The sequence below is a fragment of the Micropterus dolomieu genome, linkage group LG22 (genome assembly GCF_021292245.1).
Source record: "Micropterus dolomieu isolate WLL.071019.BEF.003 ecotype Adirondacks linkage group LG22, ASM2129224v1, whole genome shotgun sequence".
Taxonomy (NCBI): Eukaryota; Metazoa; Chordata; class Actinopteri; order Centrarchiformes; family Centrarchidae; genus Micropterus; species Micropterus dolomieu.
The window spans coordinates 6,869,747-6,887,600 of NC_060171.1; the positions used below are offsets into that span (position 1 = coordinate 6,869,747).

General features: G+C 38.4%; 2 protein-coding genes across 2 annotated transcripts in view; one reads left to right on the forward strand and one right to left on the reverse strand.

The window, feature by feature from the left end:
- The window catches only part of ampd3b (adenosine monophosphate deaminase 3b), a 282,246-nt gene that overhangs the window by 102,433 nt on the left and 161,959 nt on the right, over positions 1-17,854 (reverse strand). The window lies entirely within an intron of this gene.
- Positions 72-4,492, forward strand: borcs5 (BLOC-1 related complex subunit 5). Its single transcript, XM_046036282.1, has 4 exons — positions 72-577; positions 1,174-1,317; positions 2,067-2,224; positions 2,824-4,492. The coding sequence occupies exons 1-4, from the start codon at positions 520-522 to the stop codon at positions 3,055-3,057; spliced, it is 594 nt and encodes a 197-aa protein (XP_045892238.1). The 5' UTR covers positions 72-519; the 3' UTR covers positions 3,058-4,492.

Sequence of the window (17,854 nt, forward strand, 5' to 3'; positions counted from 1 at the left end):
GGAAACAGTTAAAGGTTAACTGTGTCATGCAGGTTCTTATTTATGATAGTCCTCATCAGCAGTAGGGGGCGGTAACGCGATGTGGCTTCAATCGACGCAGACCTCGTGATCAATATTTACGGAAGTGTTGACTGGTGAACTGAAGTCATTGCTCAGTCATTTCTATTTTATCTTTGAAACATTGCTTCATTCCTTAGGCTACGTTTGTGTAACTCACTACCAAGAATAAAGTCTGTTTAAGATTATCTAACTTAAAGGATCTAACGGGGACCTGTTAGCTTGTTAGTAAAGAAGGGTAGCAGGAAATTTCAAGCTAACATAAACGTCAGCTTGAAATCGCAGAGTCAAGAACTCCCACCCGGTTTGTAGCTGCTCTCCTGTGGACATGGTTGTGGCGTTGTCGGTCCGGGTGTGTTTGGAGGTCCTGTGAAGTCTTTGCAGAGGGGTAATCTTCGGGTGTCTCTGGAAACTTTGGCGAAAGCTAACCGCTAGCTTGCTAGCCAAACGGTAGCTAGCAGCATGGGAGCCGAGCAGAGTGGAGATGCGGAGCACAAACACTCCGATTACAGCTCATCTGGTAAGATCTGTTTTCTGTAACCTAAAATAAAATACATGCATTTGTAATTTGCATCGGTTTATATAGAAGTTAAACCAAGGTAGAGTGGTATATTGCATTATCACAGGCATTTATGAAGAGTAAGTAAATCAATATGTAGTACATTTACTTAAGTACTGTGAGTATTTCTTTACTCAAGCATGCCCATTGTATGCTTTTGTACTTCCTTCACAACATCTCAGAGTTAAACACTGCATTTCTTAGTCCTCTATATTTACTTGTCAACTAACCTTACAGACACCAGTTTCTTTATGTTAAAATATTGTAATCATATACGATGGATTTTATAGATTATAGCCTACTACATCACAGTACATAAAATTGCTACTACAACATTAAAATGATGCTAACATGTTAATGCATATTATTTCTTCTTTCTTCTGACTTCTTAAATGGATCAATGTAAACTGTAGAATTCATAAAACTTGAAAAATATACTTTAAACATTCTCACATTTGTGTGTGTTCAGTTACCAGCTAGTGGTTTAGTTGTAACAAAGTGAGGTGATGTGAATAAACTACTGCCTGTTGATATTAACAGCAATATTGTCATTGCAGTGGTGCCCTCCCCAGCAAAGCAGAAAGCAAAGATGGATGATATTGTTGTTGTGGCTCAGGGGACCCAGTCAATGCGAAATATCCACAACGACCCAGATGTCATCAAGCTTCAAGAGATACCCACCTTTCAGCCACTTTTAAAAGGTATCGTTAAGTCTTCCAGCTTCTGACGGGGATTTTTACTGCCATCGTTAAGACATAATGTTCATTAGGTACACCTTGCTAAAATGAAAGCAGTCTAATAAATGCGCACCTTAGTCGACAAGTGCTCATCCACAGCAGAAATACCATATTTTCTGCCTGATATTTTGTAAAAAAAAAATCCCCAAAACTGTAAATTTAAAAAGCATTAAACCACCTACACTGAATCTGGGAGCTAGACAGACTAGGTTTCATTTCAGTTTGAGACAAACGGAGTGTAGAGCGCACACTAACAAACATAAAGCAGAGGTGAGACAAATGGATCTGCACACTGATAGTTTCCAATAAATTAAATACAATATCACAATGTTTTGATCTCTGCAGTAAGTGACATCTGACAAAGATTTGTTTGCGATAGAAACGTTGATGAGCTATCAGAAGAGTGTATAGATCTTTTATGTCACTTCTACTGTTTCAGTTTTCACATGAAGACATTGAGAGTTTCATCTAATTTTTGACCAGTCCCCACCAGTCAATGTTCTGTGTATTGAAGCCAATTGTCGCTGCAACCCATTAGCACTGTGTTAGAAGGTGGATAATGAGTTCCCTGCGTAGGCACACTCCTGAAATAGCAGGCAGGGTTAGTTCTGTCAGGTTCTGTGCATGGCTAATTACAATAATTACAATGTGTTGTCAAGTGTTACTCTGTTCCAACACATCCATTGAATTCCTTTGCTCTTTGCTCTCCACAGGAGTGTTGAGTGGCCAGACGTCACCCAGCAGTGTGTGTCTGGAAAGGCTGGACGCTGCCCAGGTTCTGCAGCTCTGCATCCGGTACCAGGACCACCTACACCAGTGTGCTGAGGCCGTAGCCTTTGACCAGAATGCCCTGGTTAAGAGGATTAAAGAGGCAAGAATACCATAGGACAGTATGAGATGTTTTTGCAGTCCTGAAACAAAAATATTAAATATTGTGTTTCCTATTGAATGTATAGGGTTTATGCCTACATGTTTTAGAGATGTTAACCACTTGTATCAGCACAATGTTGATTCCACAGCAAGTGGTTAAACACATTTAGATTTTATTTCCAAAGTAGTGAATTATTAGTCGATTTGTATTTGGCAGCACGGTGGCCTAGTGGATAGCACTGTGGCCTCACAGCAAGAAGGCTCCACGTTCAAACCCTGGACGTCCCGGCCTTTCTGTATATTTCTGTGTGTTAGTTTTGAAAAAAAAAAAAAAATTCTTTACAAAATACAAAAATGTATTTATTTAAATACAAAATTTATTTTGAATACATGCAAAAAATATAACAATTTTTGTGTTTCTGATTTATTTAATAAGGCTATGCCAAAACTCTATTTATTAGTTATTACAGTCGGTATTGTACAAAATTATTGTTTCAATCTCAGTTACATTTGCAAACGTGCTTGATTTTGTATTTGTTCTACTGCTTGTAAAAAGTCAAAGACTATCTCTCTTTCTCTCTCTTGGCTGTTTGTTTCCAGATGGACTTATCAGTGGAAACCTTGTTCAGCATAATGCAGGAGCGCCAGAAACGCTACGCCAAGTATGCCGAGCAGATCCAGAAGGTCAACGAGATGTCCATGATCTTAAGGCGCATCCAGATGGGCATCGACCAGACGGTGCCACTAATGGAGCGCCTTAACAACATGCTGCCTGAGAGTGAGCGATTGGAGCCCTTCAGCATGAGGTCTGATGGGGACTCTGCCTCCAAATAGCCTCCTTATCTATCACAGCTGCTTCTTACCTGAGTTTCCGTCCATTATTTTCTTCAGGAGGAAGTGCATGTCTGTGCAGCTGTAGAGAAACAAAGTCTTTACGTGGGTAAAAAAACTCTGAACCCTTTCAACTGTTTTGTTTTCACAGTAGAGGTAGAACTGCTCTAGTCAGTTCCCCAGGTCATGATCAGTTCTTTTTATAATTTTACTTAATGCAGGAAGTTTTGCTGAACACACATGCTCTTAATCAGCAACATGTTACTTCTACTCAGCACACGTACATTCATACCTGAGTTTAACCAAAACCATCTGCTACCGGCCACTGAGCAGCTTCACCCGGAGCTGTTGCCAACTTACAAAGTGCTGCGATCAGATGTACCCCAACTGCAGATTATTACTTCTACAATCCCCCTGAGGGAATAAAACTGGCAATCTTCCAGACACATGCTTTCCTTACTACTCTCTATAAAAAGGCAGGAGAGGAGCAAACACTTTTGATTGCGACACAATGAACTCCATATGCCTAAAAACTTGTCCTGTAGATGTGTTGCAGGTTTTAGAGACTCAAATGGATGTGAGCAACATAAAAGCATCTCAAACTTTTCTTGCTGCTCTGGAGATTTTGCATTACACCTCTGAAAATATCAGAGTCGCTGAAGAACTTGCAGTGGACCGATTTTGGATTTTGCACATTACAAATGTTTGTGAATATGATATTTATCTCGCTCTCAAGCCATACGCCCTTCTCACTGTTTGGACATCTATTTCCATGAACTGCATGTATGCAGGTTGACTGCTTTTAATTTTCCGAAAAATATCGTTGTGTCATTTTGGGATATTATGATAAAGAGACTCAGAGTGAACCAGTACGGATTATTGCCATTTGATTACACAAGAAGTATGGCGTGCTGTACATTGGAAGTAAAATGAGAGACTTATTCTTGGACAGATGGTAGCCTCAATTGTCTTATAAAGTTTCGGCATAAGAGAACCTTAATTTATTTGCATACTTTAGCTTGAGCTGTTGTGCCAAGCCTCTTTGCATGAAAAACAGTGAAGAAAGTGAAACAGAGACCCTGACTCAGCAGATTGCAGAAGATTACAGAAGATGGATGCAAAGGTGGACAGAAAACATTCTAGCAAGTTACTCACACTTTCGGATCACTGCACTGCAACTTCAGCAGTCATTGTATGTTTGTTAGCGTGTCTCACGAACACCACACGTACCAAAGATTCATACAGGCTGTTGAATAATAAGTGTCACTTTAGTAACACTTGGTCATATCTTTGGTCTCTTTTGAGGGAAGTGATCAAGTTAACTGCATCATCTGTTGAATAATTGTTTCTGTATCACATGTTGTGGTTTGTAAGATTAAAGGGCCAGCTCACCCAAATAATAATAAATAAATAAATAAATTGATAAATTTCTCTCTTACCTCTAGTAGTATCTATTTGTGTAGGTAGTTTTATTCCTCCAGGTCTTGAGAAATCTGCCACCACCACAATTCAATAGAGGTGACTGAAATGTTATATTTGGTGCTCACAGTGATAAAGAATTACATTAATCAACAGCAATATCTTTGGAGAAAAAATGTTGCTGTTACATGGGATAATCCACCAAACACGCTGTCATAATTAATATAATATAGACTATTTCTTAATTAGAAAAGCAACCAGGACATTGTTGGAAGACACGTTACTGAATTGTTATGATTTTTCAATTCGGTGAGCACCACAAAACAAAATTTAATTCCCCTTTATAGTATTTGGTGCCGGCAAATATCTCAAAACCTGGACAAATAAAGTCAAAACTATTTGCATGCCATGCAATACCACTAAAGCTAATAGAGTTACACTTTATGTACCTAATCACTGGTCAATTTGCAGTGTAAAATAAAAAATAAAGACACAAAAAAAGTCAAATGTTTTGTGATGGGTTTGTTTGGGTTCACTAGGTGGTGCTAGAGAGAACTCAACACAGTCTGTGACTTATTGACACACATTCTAAGGTTAAAAGTCGGAAAACGGGCTGTTTCAGAGGGTATCTTAGAACTGTAGAGTCATGCTGAAGGACTCTTGGTGTCCGCACACTGACTGTCGGGGCTACTAAGATTAGTTGATCGAAAGAAAATTAATCGACAACTATTTAAAAAGTTTAATCTATTAATCTTTACAGTCATTTGTAATTAATGCACAAAGCCAAATATTTGCTGGTTCCAACAATTCGTATACGAGGAATTGCTTGCTTGTCTTCGTCAAATATGGTAAATTAAATATATTTCAGTTTTGTACTCCTGGGCCATAAAACTTATTTTGATGGGCATTTTTCACGCCTGATTTTTCAACCTTTCATAGAAATGTATAATCAAGAAAATTATCAGATTAATCAAGAATGAAAATATCTATTAGTTGTAGCACTACATCACTTGCTGACAATGGAAAACACTATTACTCTGAAAACCAGTTGAGTTGTATATATTGAACAAGGCTTTTAATATGGTCATTTTGATATGTTTGAAAACTTAACACAAGATTTAGTAACTGTAAATGTCACCTGACTTGATGAAACTTTGTTATAATCGACATTAACTAATCTCGCACCACCCTTCTCCAGTCCTCAAAGCACCCACTTCCCTCTTTCCAGTGTGTGTCTTGTGTTTTTGATGCTAGCGATTTAATAGAAGCCTGGGAGCCGGGTGGATCCCCTGGGGATTACAACATGTATGTTTTGAACTCAAAGACCAAATCTGAAGTGGGTATTAAAGGATTTTGTTCAGAAAGGGCTTACTGTTAATGGCCAGTGGCTCCTCTCTGGATTCAGCGGTGAATGGTGTTTTTACCCATGAGTCACTACTCTGATTAGAATCGTTGTGTACGTAGTTGAATTTTTTATCGGTGTATAAACAAGCTGAACTCAATTACACCTACAAGGATCCTCCTCCGGCTGGCTTGCTTTGAGGTGCTGAATTAGCCGGGCTCGTTGACATAAGGGACACAAGGCAGAGACAAGTTTTCTTTTGAATTTTAAAGCAGTACTTCTTTGATATGTTATCGCCTTTCATGTGTAAATTAAAAGGGGTGAAAATGTCTTAAATGGCCTAAGGGGTATTGTTTGAACATTGAAACAGAAATGGAAATTGTCATTGCATTCTGTGGCGAGGACGTGCAAAAGTTCCTCCGAGTCTTTGTAATGAAGAATAGCTCCTGACGCTCTAAGCTGGATATTAACGCCATGAGATGATACAATACGATCTGCCACCAGGAAATTCATTCTCTGAAATGAAAGAGAAATCCAATTTCCCCTGTATACTTCTCATTTGAATATAAATCAAAGGCTGGTTTGCTCCCCTTTTCCTTCCTGTTTTGCCCACTCAAAATTGGAAACATGAAAGTAAGTCTGGGCTTCTTATCCCTGTCATCTTTTAGGGTGAAACTCAAACCTACGATGGTTGTTTTGCTGCGATAAGACTAGAATTTTGAGTTCCCAGACAACACTGAAATGTGAAAGACATTCAATGTTATTGTGTGTAACTGATGTAATTTAAAGGATTAAATAGCACTTTCAGTTTGATGTCATGTAAGTGTGTGAATTTGAAGTTTTTGTTCTTTTAGCTGAAAAAATGAATCAATTAGTCAATTACCTTTTAAGTAAGTATGGTAACAGAAAAGCATTCAGCAGCAATTTGATTCCTTCTGCTGCTCTTTTTCTGCATGTCATCCCTTCCTTCTAAACCACCTTCCCTCCCCCCCAAAAAAGCTTTAATAAAAACACTATCACTAATCAATCATTTTCAAGCAAATATTCAATCTCAATTCAACTTCTCCAAAGTGAGTATTTACTGCTTTTCTTTGATTTTTTTAGGATAGTAAACTGAATATATTTAGGTTTTGAAATATATTGAAATACTAAAAGTTGGGCTTTGAGAAACTGATAGGCATTTTCACACTTGTATCTGATATCTTATTGACCAAACAAATCATCAGGAAAGTAATCAGCAGATTGATTATAACGGAAAATAAACATTAGTTGCTGCCAAATTGCGATTGTGCAAAATGGTGATTAAAAAAAATTTCAAATAGTTTATAGACCACGTGAGTAATCAGTCTTCATGTTGATCAATGATGAAAATAAATGTTTGTTGCAGCCCTACTTTGATGAGAACACTCGATTCTAGCTCTGTCCAAAAGTGTCAAAATCCACCTACCAGCACCTCTAAAGCTCAATAATTAACCCCTCGTTTAATCTGTGCAAAAATAAAAGTGTCAAAAAGAAAATTTGGGAGCAGTTACCAGGCAACCAGCGCATACTCCAGGAAGTTACCGTGCCCAGTCAAAAAAAAATTTCAAAAGGAATCTACCATTTCAGACTGGTTTGGGTCAAAGATTGATGAGGGCTTCCAAGATTAATAATAGTCTGCCTCTTTTAAAAACGTTCCTGTTGCTTGGCTCATTCATTTTTTTTAAATGTTTGTTTAAAAAATTCACTTCAGTAAGCATGGTAAATGGTCTGTATTTGTGTAGCGCCCTTCTAGTCTTTCCGACCACTCGAAGTGTTTTACACTATATGACATTCCCCCACACTGTACCGGTGAGTAGCTTGAGGAAAGGCGAGAGGCGTCTCTTAGATGATTGTCTGTATTGACTGTATTGACTTTCATCCTCTAAAATTACCCAGCACTGCTTTTTTATTTGACACCCAGTCACCTCCAGTGATAGATAACCAGTGGATCCTCCCTCTTGAGTTGCAGCCAAACATCATCCCTCTTTCTGGAGACATGAATTCTACCTCAGACCAGATCTATCAGGGGATATCTAATAAAGCACTTTGTTGCTTCATTGCACAGTCGTGGTCTCAAGGACACAGAGCCGGCTACAGCAGACCCAGAGTGGCGAGTCCTTCCGCTGAAGTACCACTGGTCTAGTAGTGTTTAGGAGGGCAACAGTATATCAATCTGGAATTAACAGAATCAGTCAGATGCTGTTGGGTCTCCACATTGCATATGTACAGTGTAAGGAGGAATATTAAAAAAGGAGGACCAGATATGGCTGCGCTCAGCTGTTTTCATTAGTTCACTTCTTGCTTGAGGACACTTCAACACCTGGGCTGTTGGGGGACTGAAATGTCCCTTGTTATTTAATTTTCAGGGTTTGATTTTTAAATCCACTCGTGCAGAAACTGAGTAATGTTTTTTATAATCTTATCAAGTCTTGTCAATTGTTCAAGCAGCAACGTCTTTAGCAAGGCAGACTTGTCTGTTCGCAAGTCTCAATAGTAAAGGCCTCTAGAGGGGGTAGTGAACTCCATCCGAAGGGCTTGTCGTATGGCCAAATAGCTTTGGAAACCTCCTCTCCGGTCCCTACACAGCTTTCTGATGTCAGATTGATGTGGGGCTGTGTCTGATCATTTAGATGTAGATGGCCAGCTGTGTGGAGGTGAGAGAGGAGCCAGGGTTTTAGCTTCTCTTTTTTTCATTGCTGACACTTAATATTTCACGTCATTTTATTTTTATTTATTCCAATGATCCCACTTTTGTTCATTCGCCAAATGAAGACTGCAAAGTGCTGAAAACCAGTAAAATGGAGCTTTGATCTTAGTTCATATGTTCCATTAAAAACGGGAGAGGTCACAAAGCTACACTTGAGATATAAATAAACTCAGTTGCTCAACATACACACTGCATCTAAGCTTTAAGAACACATTCTAACCTGTAAGTGTAACCTTACCTTTCAGATTGACATGTTTACCACACAGGTGTTTATGTGATGACAGGTACAGTTAAGTGCCTCCACAGATGTACTCTGTCATCATAAATTAGAACAAACCTGTGTGGGCAGCAGAGTGGAAAACCAAAACATCAGATGTGTCTACAATAAAGCTTTTTCTCAGAAATGTTGAAAGATTGACATAAATAAACTGTTTAATTATATAGAAGCCACAAAAAATGTTTGTGCTTTACTTGCCAGCATTAAATGTGGAACTTTCACGTTCAATTGAACACATTAAACACTCAGGCCGCTGCACAGCTCCAGTCCATTTGCTTGAGGGTCAAAAACTATAATTTATGTACCCTTGAGCATAGCTTTTAGCCCCCAACAGCTCCAGCAAAGCGGCCAACAGCATATAATCACTGTAGATGTGGGTATTGGCAAATGAATAATGTGTAACACATCCTCCCCCACAGTTAACTTCCCAAGTCATTGGTGTAAATAATAACACGTTCTGGACTTGTCTGGATAAATAAAGGTTTAACAACAGTAATAAAGAGAAGAAATAAATCCAGGATAAGGACATTTTACGCCAGAAATAACAATGAAATTCTTTGAGAACTTGTCTTTGATCAAATGTGGGACAGTGAGAGTCTCAGATGGTGATTCAGTGCCACCGGGGCTGCTGCCATGAAATCTGAGTGACACCATCATGTCTCATCTGAGACAGCCTGTAGCCAAACAAACAGCAGCTCATTACACCATCAGTTTGGATCGCCTGTTCTGAATGGAAGAGAGGTGACATTGGCTCATAATGTGCGGGAGGGTTGTGTGTGTGTGTGTGTGTGTGTGTGTGTGTGTGGAGGGGAGGGAAGGGGAGGGGGCAGTGTGGTGCTATAAATTGCTTAATGTTTCTTTACGTCTCAGCGGTCACAATGTCGAACCAAAGGTACTTGAACTTTGGATGCACTGGCTTTTGAGTATCAGAGCAAGTCAACCTCGAAACTCGAGAAGCTGCAGCCAAGCACTCTGCGTAGTTAGAGATCCAGACATGCAAACAATTTCCAAGAAGCCGCATTTACCACATTTCTAGACCTTTCATCCATCCATCTATCCATTTTCAGTCGCTTATCAAGGTCCAGGTTACAGTAGCAGTAGGCTTAGCCTAAGACCTTAAATGCTTACTTTGATCAAGCTTTTACCTTAGCTTTGCAACAAATTATTCTTTTTGTCATCCATTAGTTTGGTCCATAAAATGTCCATCATATTTTCCATTAGTCAAAGCCAAATGTATTGTGTGTAGTGCAGCTTAAAGATATTCAATTTACAGTGGCGTAAAACAAAAGAAGCATCAAATCCTCCCATTTAAGAAGTTGGAACTGATTAATGTTTGGCATTTTTGCTTGATATATGACTTAAACAATAAATCAATTACGGCATTTATATTGTCCTTGATCAATGTTCTATCGACTGATTGATCAACTAATTCTTCCAACACAAATTTACAGTTCATAATGTTCTGCCCCAATAAAGACAATTTTCTTCACAGCAGTCAATATCATTAAATCTGAGGAGGATCTAATATATTTGTATATCCAATTAATATTTGAAAGTTCTGTACGTCCAGAACATGTTCAATATTGTTATTTCACAGCCAATGGAAATGTTTTGTTCTAGTGGTCAAATTTGTGTGAAGATTTTTTTATCTTTCTGTCTGAGCCAAAAAGCTGTCCATCATAGAGTCACGACAGTTTGTCATCGAAGACATTCACAGTGTTGTACTCGGTTGTAGACACTAAAGTCTTTTGGAAATATTATCACATATTTGCCTCAAGGGGCTTTACAAACTGTACGGCATACAATACAACACCCTCTGTCCTTAGACCCTCAATTCAAATGAGGAAAAACTCCCCCCCCTAAAAAAACTTTTAACCTGGAAAAGTGGAAGAAACTTCAGGAAGAGCAAGAGAGAAGGGATTCCTTTCTCAGGATGGACAGACATGCAATAGATGTCGTGTGTACAAAATAGACCAACATAATAAAATTATAGTATGGACAGTTATGATGACAATAACTCACTGAGGCCTTTACGCCACGGTAATGTGGTTAAATGAGACACTCAGTTGTGTGTGCTGAAAGGTCTTTTCCAAACAACCATTTTTGTGAAGACTAAATATTTCATCCATAATTCATAGACGAGCAAGTGGAGGAAACTCGGTGAGACAGGAGCCACATCCAGATGAGTGCGTCAAACAAGCCGCTGGGAGTTGTACTCTCTGTCTAAGCAAAAGCTCAGTGTTACTTAATGTAGGACATTTTCATTCAGGTCCCCAAGCTCTAATGTTTTGCTTTTCGGCATACAGCTGTCGGTTACAAATGTGGCTTTTTGTTTACAGCATGTTTCTTCTCTGTTTCTCGTTTCATGATTCGTGATTTAAATGCAAAATACGTACAATATTCAATATCATCAGCATCAATGGTGTCACTAAATTATATAGTCACTAAACTAACTAAACATGTTATATCATAACATATGTATGTTATGGTTTTAGGGAAAATAAAATAAAATATGGCCTAAATGGTTTACAATGGATTTATTCAGAAATAGTAAAATAGGTACTCAGTGTAGTACAATGTTAAGTCGTGCCAAACAATGGCAGTGAGCACAAAAGTGTTCATTATGGCTTCATTTAAGAGGGAACACATGTACCAGTTCACTATTGAACAAATAAGAAGTAGGAGGAATTCATTATTCGCTGTTATTCATATGCAAACGTACCCTCTACAAGAACGCCCTCTTCTCCAGTCCCTGCTTTGCTGGGTGCTCCATCTTTGTGTATGTGTGTGTACTTGAGTCTAGATTTTTTTTAAATCATCACATCCTATATCAATTATGTTGAGTGGTCTCTTCACATTGATTACCAGATAAGAGATTGAGCCAAATGCTTTGTTCCAGTAACATACTGCCAGCAGATGGGTTGGTGTATGTCGGGGAAAAGGCTTTGTAAGGACCCTCGAGGTTTGATCAGAACACAGAACGCGTTGGCCTGAAGTGAAATGTCCTCTGTGTTTGGCTGTTTCTTAGATGTGCACAAATACCCAAACCATTTCAAAAATCATTCTCACCTTCTCCCCAACACCACATTGTCTGTAGTTTCTGGTGTTCTTTTTTCTGTTTTGCAGTTGTTTATGTCAAATATCGCTGAACAGTAATATGATTTCTGCTGCCTGCATTTGAAAGTGGACCAGAGAGAGAGAGTTTGTCTGTCTAGGACACTTAACAGAGGGTATTTCTTTCCACATTGTAGCCTATTTACTACAAATTGTGTACTTGAAGGATGTGTCTGGTGATATACTATAAATGTCTTCTTGTCAACAAATCCCACAAAAACCAAAATAACAATGAAATCTTATCACCAAATATTGTCTGCGGATGGAGCCTGTTCCAATGTATTCCTTTGAGGCACTGAGCTCTACAGCAGTTTATTTTGAATCAATCCCGCATACGCTGCTGTTGGAAATACCCGCTAGAGCAGCTAATGTGCAGCTGAAAATGATCCCCAACCACTATTTAATCTGTTTAATAAAAACTACACTAACCAACTGTTTTAGTGAATTATTTAGTCCTTAAAAAAATTGAACCTTATAATGGAATGACTGGGCTTGAGTGGCACAGATAGTGTAGAGACAGACTTATGAATTGATGTTATTTTGTCGTCTCATGGCATTTCTTAACAATAACAAAAATATAGAATATTGCCTGCCTTTCCCTTTAAATTATTATAAGGGATCATTATTGCCTTTTTTTCTTTGGACTGGTGCATAAACAGATGCTCCTTTGCGTTTTAGCTCCATTTTTCTTGTCACTAAACGGAAATATTTTCATCGTGGAGACAACTTGGTTCACTGCAACCTGCTTTGATGGTCCAGGTGAAAATCATCTTAAACCAAACATCTCTAATCCCTTAATTTTCCTGCCTTTCAGACAGCCACTAATTTCTTTTCATTACATCGTGACAACACGATCAAATACACTTTCATTGCAGTGGTACAGTAATAGTGCTGAAAGTTTAGGCTGATTTAAAAGTCTGTGCTGTATTATCACACATTTATAACATTACTTTGACAATGGCAGCCAAACTAAAAATGAATGGACACCAATGGCTGCTGGAAAGAAGGAAAACAGATTTAAAAGTCTGAATTTTGATCTAGGCCAAAACTTAGTAAGCTACAAATGGAACAATATACAGTGCACAAAAATGCATAAAAGCAAACTAGGATGTGCCAGTATAGCCACAGTGAGCCTAAATTCATCAGCAGCCAGTTTGAGTTTGTCATCTTTTTACTTTCTGAGGAAAGCCTCAAATAAATGACTCACTCGACAAACAGAAAGCTGGTATTATGGTGAGAAAACGTAATATTTTTCTGTTTGATTAAGGTATTACATTTGAGTCAAGTATGTAAGTATGACTGGAGTGTCAGATGCTCTGGAAGTGCACCAAGCTAAATGCTCCACAAGCATTTTGTCTTTAAAGCTCTGATGCAGCATTGTTGACTGTTCATTTGCTATTCCTAGTCAGGGTTAGAGATTGACGGATTCTGCATCGCAAATTTGATTAAAATCAAATCAAATCTGTGGGTTAGAAATAAGCCTGTTTGTTATGTGTGGTGGTTGTATCAGTGGCTCACACTGCTAGTGATTCATGTGGTCAGAGCGGAGGCTAAATACAGTATGTTTCGGGTTAGGTATGAGGTGTTAAGTTCAAATATGGGTTTGGTGTGTGGGAGTGGGGGGGTTGTTGGTCATATGACTTTGATCATGTTGGTCCTAGTTGGCTTTTCTGTCACAGGTTTCTGGTGTCCATTCAAGCCAGACTCAACATGCAAACTGCACCAAGAAATCAACAAGATTAATACACAGGTTCTTCTTGCTGTGGGGCCAAAGTATTAACCACAACCCCCAGTGCTGAGAGCAACTGCCAGACTCTCAAGGACACATCAGAAGGCCTTATGTTCAAGCTGGGTGTGTCATGTTTAAGGCTGAGTGCAGTGGAAGGAAAACTGGTGTGTGGACCCAAAATGCAGACTTTGCAAGGTTGATGCAGTTCAAAAATTAATTTATAAAACAAACAAAACAGGCTTACATCCAAGCACATGGCAAAAATACACAGGTAAATTGAACATAATCCAACGGGTAACAGGGAATCCAAGAAACCAGGGGAAAGAGCGCAGGCAGGACACTCAACAAACAATGAGGACACAACACCGACAGAACTGAACTGAGGGCTTAAATGCACAGGCAAACGAGCCGGGACGGAGTGCACAGGTGAACGACATGAGGAACTAATTATCAGAGTGAAACAGGAAGGCAAGACGGACCATGAAACCAAAATGGAAAAGAACAGAATAAAGAATAAACCAAAATAACCAAAAACACAAGCAGACACAGATCCATAAACAAAAGTACAAAAACCAGGTAGAGGTTGTAAACTAAGTATTGAATAAACAAGGCTAAAATAAACTAACAGAACAAGAACAAAGATAGACTTGAACACCAGACGCTGACGATAACAAAATAAAACAGGAAGTAAATGGATGGACAAGACATAAATAAGTAAGGACAAGGAACAAGAGAAACAGAGGCTAATAGAAAGACACATGAAACAATTGCAAAAACAAGAAACACACAGGGAAAAAAACTAAACTAAATTTACAACAGTTTGTTGATCTCTTTAGTTCCACATATACTGTAGTTCAAAGCAGGGTTTCTCCACTTTCTTTACTTTTTCAGGTAATTTTTAATCCTAATGCCATAGAAGCTTGCATGATTTCTTTTGTTTTGTTCCCCTCACTTTTCAAAATCCTGTTTTGGTCCCCTTAACTTTTATAGTCTCTTGGTCGACTTTCTTGCAGCGGTTTCTTTGAACACTGTCCTCTTACTGTCCAGCCAACATAGTCCAGAGAGGAGATAACACTCATCTGAGCTGCCTTCAGTTATCACTGTGCACTCAACACACTGGGCTTAACAAGCTGGCAGCGAGTGGAGTGTAAAGTACTTTGCAGACTTTTTGTTGCCGTAGGTTTTGCCTTTCAGCCGCATACTACAGGCTGCACCACCTTATTGGTGAAGGTTGCTGGGACTGTATTACTCTTAGAGGAACTGCCTTTTATTTATACTATTATTTACAGTTCATATTCCCCCCCAAAATATGCTGGAATTGAACATCAGTCACAGATAAAACTGTAAAGCGCGTTGTTGTTTGCAGTGAAGATGCAAATACAACATTGTTTATCAGAAAGTATCATGTCTCTATAAAGGTGTTTTTTGATATACTAGCTTTATTTTGGAAAACACATAAGTTGTTATTTGCTTGATTGATTTAAAGGTTGTTTTTTTCTACTTCATTAACCCATGTCCTTGTAGAGAAGTATCACTTTATATGTGTTTGTATTCTGCATTTTATATGAATTTTGTATCCTGTTTTTAAAACACTTCAGTAGCTCCAAATGGATTATATTGAACCAAAGCTATTAAGCCTGTTTTATTCAGTTACATAATATATAGCATAGTGTCGTTTTCTATTTTCTCTCCCTTGTTTCCTGTCATGTCTCCACTGTACACACTAATGAAGGAATAAAATATCCCCTCACGAAAATCTTTAAAAATCCAATACAAAATGTCTAAACATTGTGAAAATGCCCTTTAATGTTTCCCTGAGACCAAGGTGACGTCTTCATATTGCTTGATTTGTCGGAACAACACTCCAGACCCCAGATCCTTACATTTAAGAGATCATTATTAATGATTAATTCATTATCAAAATTAATTTTGTTCGATGAATCAAAGTGTGACATTTTTAAGTATTTAAGCCAATAATGCGAATAATTCACAAAATGTGAAACAATCTCTTTAAGAACGACAGTATAGACACACACAAGCAGGCGTACACAAACGCACACTCAGACACCTAAAGAGTTTAAAACACTGGCTTTAAAAATGTCCTTTTGAATGAGACACTGACAAGAAAGATATCAGGTGCACTTTGGGGTCCCTCCCTGAAGGGTTACAAACGCTGGTATTATGTTGACCACCACCACTATTAACATCTATTAAAGGTGATTGAAATTCATTGCTGAATAATTTATCTCATTTCAGAAAATCTGACCCTTAGAATCAGCAGTGAGGGAGTTCTGGCCGGTCTTCCAGGTGAAGAGGAGCAGCTCACGTCTCGTCCACGATGCTGCCTTTCATCCCGTTCCACCGGGTTAAAATGTGAGTAGCAGTTCACTGAATATTTAGTCACACTGTGAGCTCTTGGAACCCTTCAAATGATCGGTTATGAAATATTCAGACCTCATCTCTGTAGGGATGGAGCAGGAACACAGCAGGAGTTTCGACAGCTGATTGGGTGAGAGAGTTTCCCTTTAGCTCGTTGCAAGTCTGCATTCACTTTTTACAGTGACAAGGCTGACATAAATGGATACCCTTCACGCCTTTCAAGCATGTAATTATGGTGCATGCAGTTAGAAAATACAGCAATTGGCAGTTTAGAGAGGGGGGCATTATAAGTGGGTGAACTGTTCCATTACCTGTGATAAAAATAACATTGAAACAATTGGGAGCTTAAAATTACAAACCTCTGTCTGAACTTTTAATTCAGTTATTCATGATGTTTGAATATCAGCGTATGCTTATCTGCTGTTATATATTTGTTTTTAAAAGCAACTACTAGGTATTAAATATTTAAAGATGATAAATTAAGTACACAAGTAACAGCTTTGCCAGCTGGTAAGCAAATCTCAGATGCTCAACATCTTAGAACTGCGTCCATAAGCAGAAAAAAGCACTTTGTACCAAGTTTAGAAACTGCTGTTAAGTGATCAAATGTAGCTTTAGTGATGTATAATTAAACATATAAACAGCAGTTTAATTGACTACATTTTGAAAAGGTTTAGATGTGTAAATACAAAGTTAGTTCTTTGAAATGTTCTTAACCCCCGTTAGCCTCTGAGGCAAGAGTACTCCACTTCAGTATCAATATATATAAATCTTTAACAGCCTTGAAACAGGTTTTGGATTTTCACACACAGTCAGACTCTCAGCAAAAAGATCACTTCCGTCTAAAACTAATAGACTGTGTCTATTTGTAACCCATTGTCAACTTACTTTATGTCTACAGTTTATGACCATCTAAACCTAAGAGTGATGTTTTTCTGTGTTTTACTGTCCTTTGTTTTAGTTTTCAGAGACATGAATTGGTAAAACTACCAAGTATTTTACAAGAGAGCAATGGAAAGATTAAAGAAATAAAATTAAAGAAAATTTTGTCAGTAAAAATGAAGCATTTTGCTTTTCTGCTTTCCTATCCTGGTTATTTTTTCTCAAAACCTCAGACTCTCCCTGGATTCCCGTCTCCCAGATTGGAAACCGCCGGTGTAAACATAGCCATCAGCAGTTGATTATCTGAACAGAATCACAAAAACTGCATGCATCCACTCTGGCATTTTCAGCTCACCTTCGGAAAAACCAAAACAGTACGGTGACAGATAAATCTCTTCTTTTTCCTCCTCTTTCGGGTGACAAGCAACAAAACTGTTAATCACAGCTAACATGCTCTCTGTGGTCATTCTCCTTTACATATTTACATAACAACTTAATTGGTGTAAACAGTGATTGTACAGTTTAAAACCCCAACTCACTGTGGAGACTCTGTAATTATATGGTTTCAGTTGTACACTCTGCTATACATTGTACGTACATGAAAAAGACAATAGTCTAATGTAGCTACACAGACAGAATATTATATGTTCATATTTAATATAAATATGAACATATAATGTTAGCATTCTGTGAAAGTTCTACATAGTGCTAGAGTACCACAGGCGGAGTAGATGGGTAGTTTCTGACAACCTTGCAACATTGCTGGCTTCATATATCTGTTAAAGTGAAGGCATCTTGTCGTTCAGACATAGGCGTCATTTAATAGCTTCATTCAGATCAGACATGACAAGACATGAACGGAAACAGCCACAATGTGCACGCTAAATGGCATCTGGTTCGCGTGCGGGGGGGGGGGGGGGGGGGGGGGGG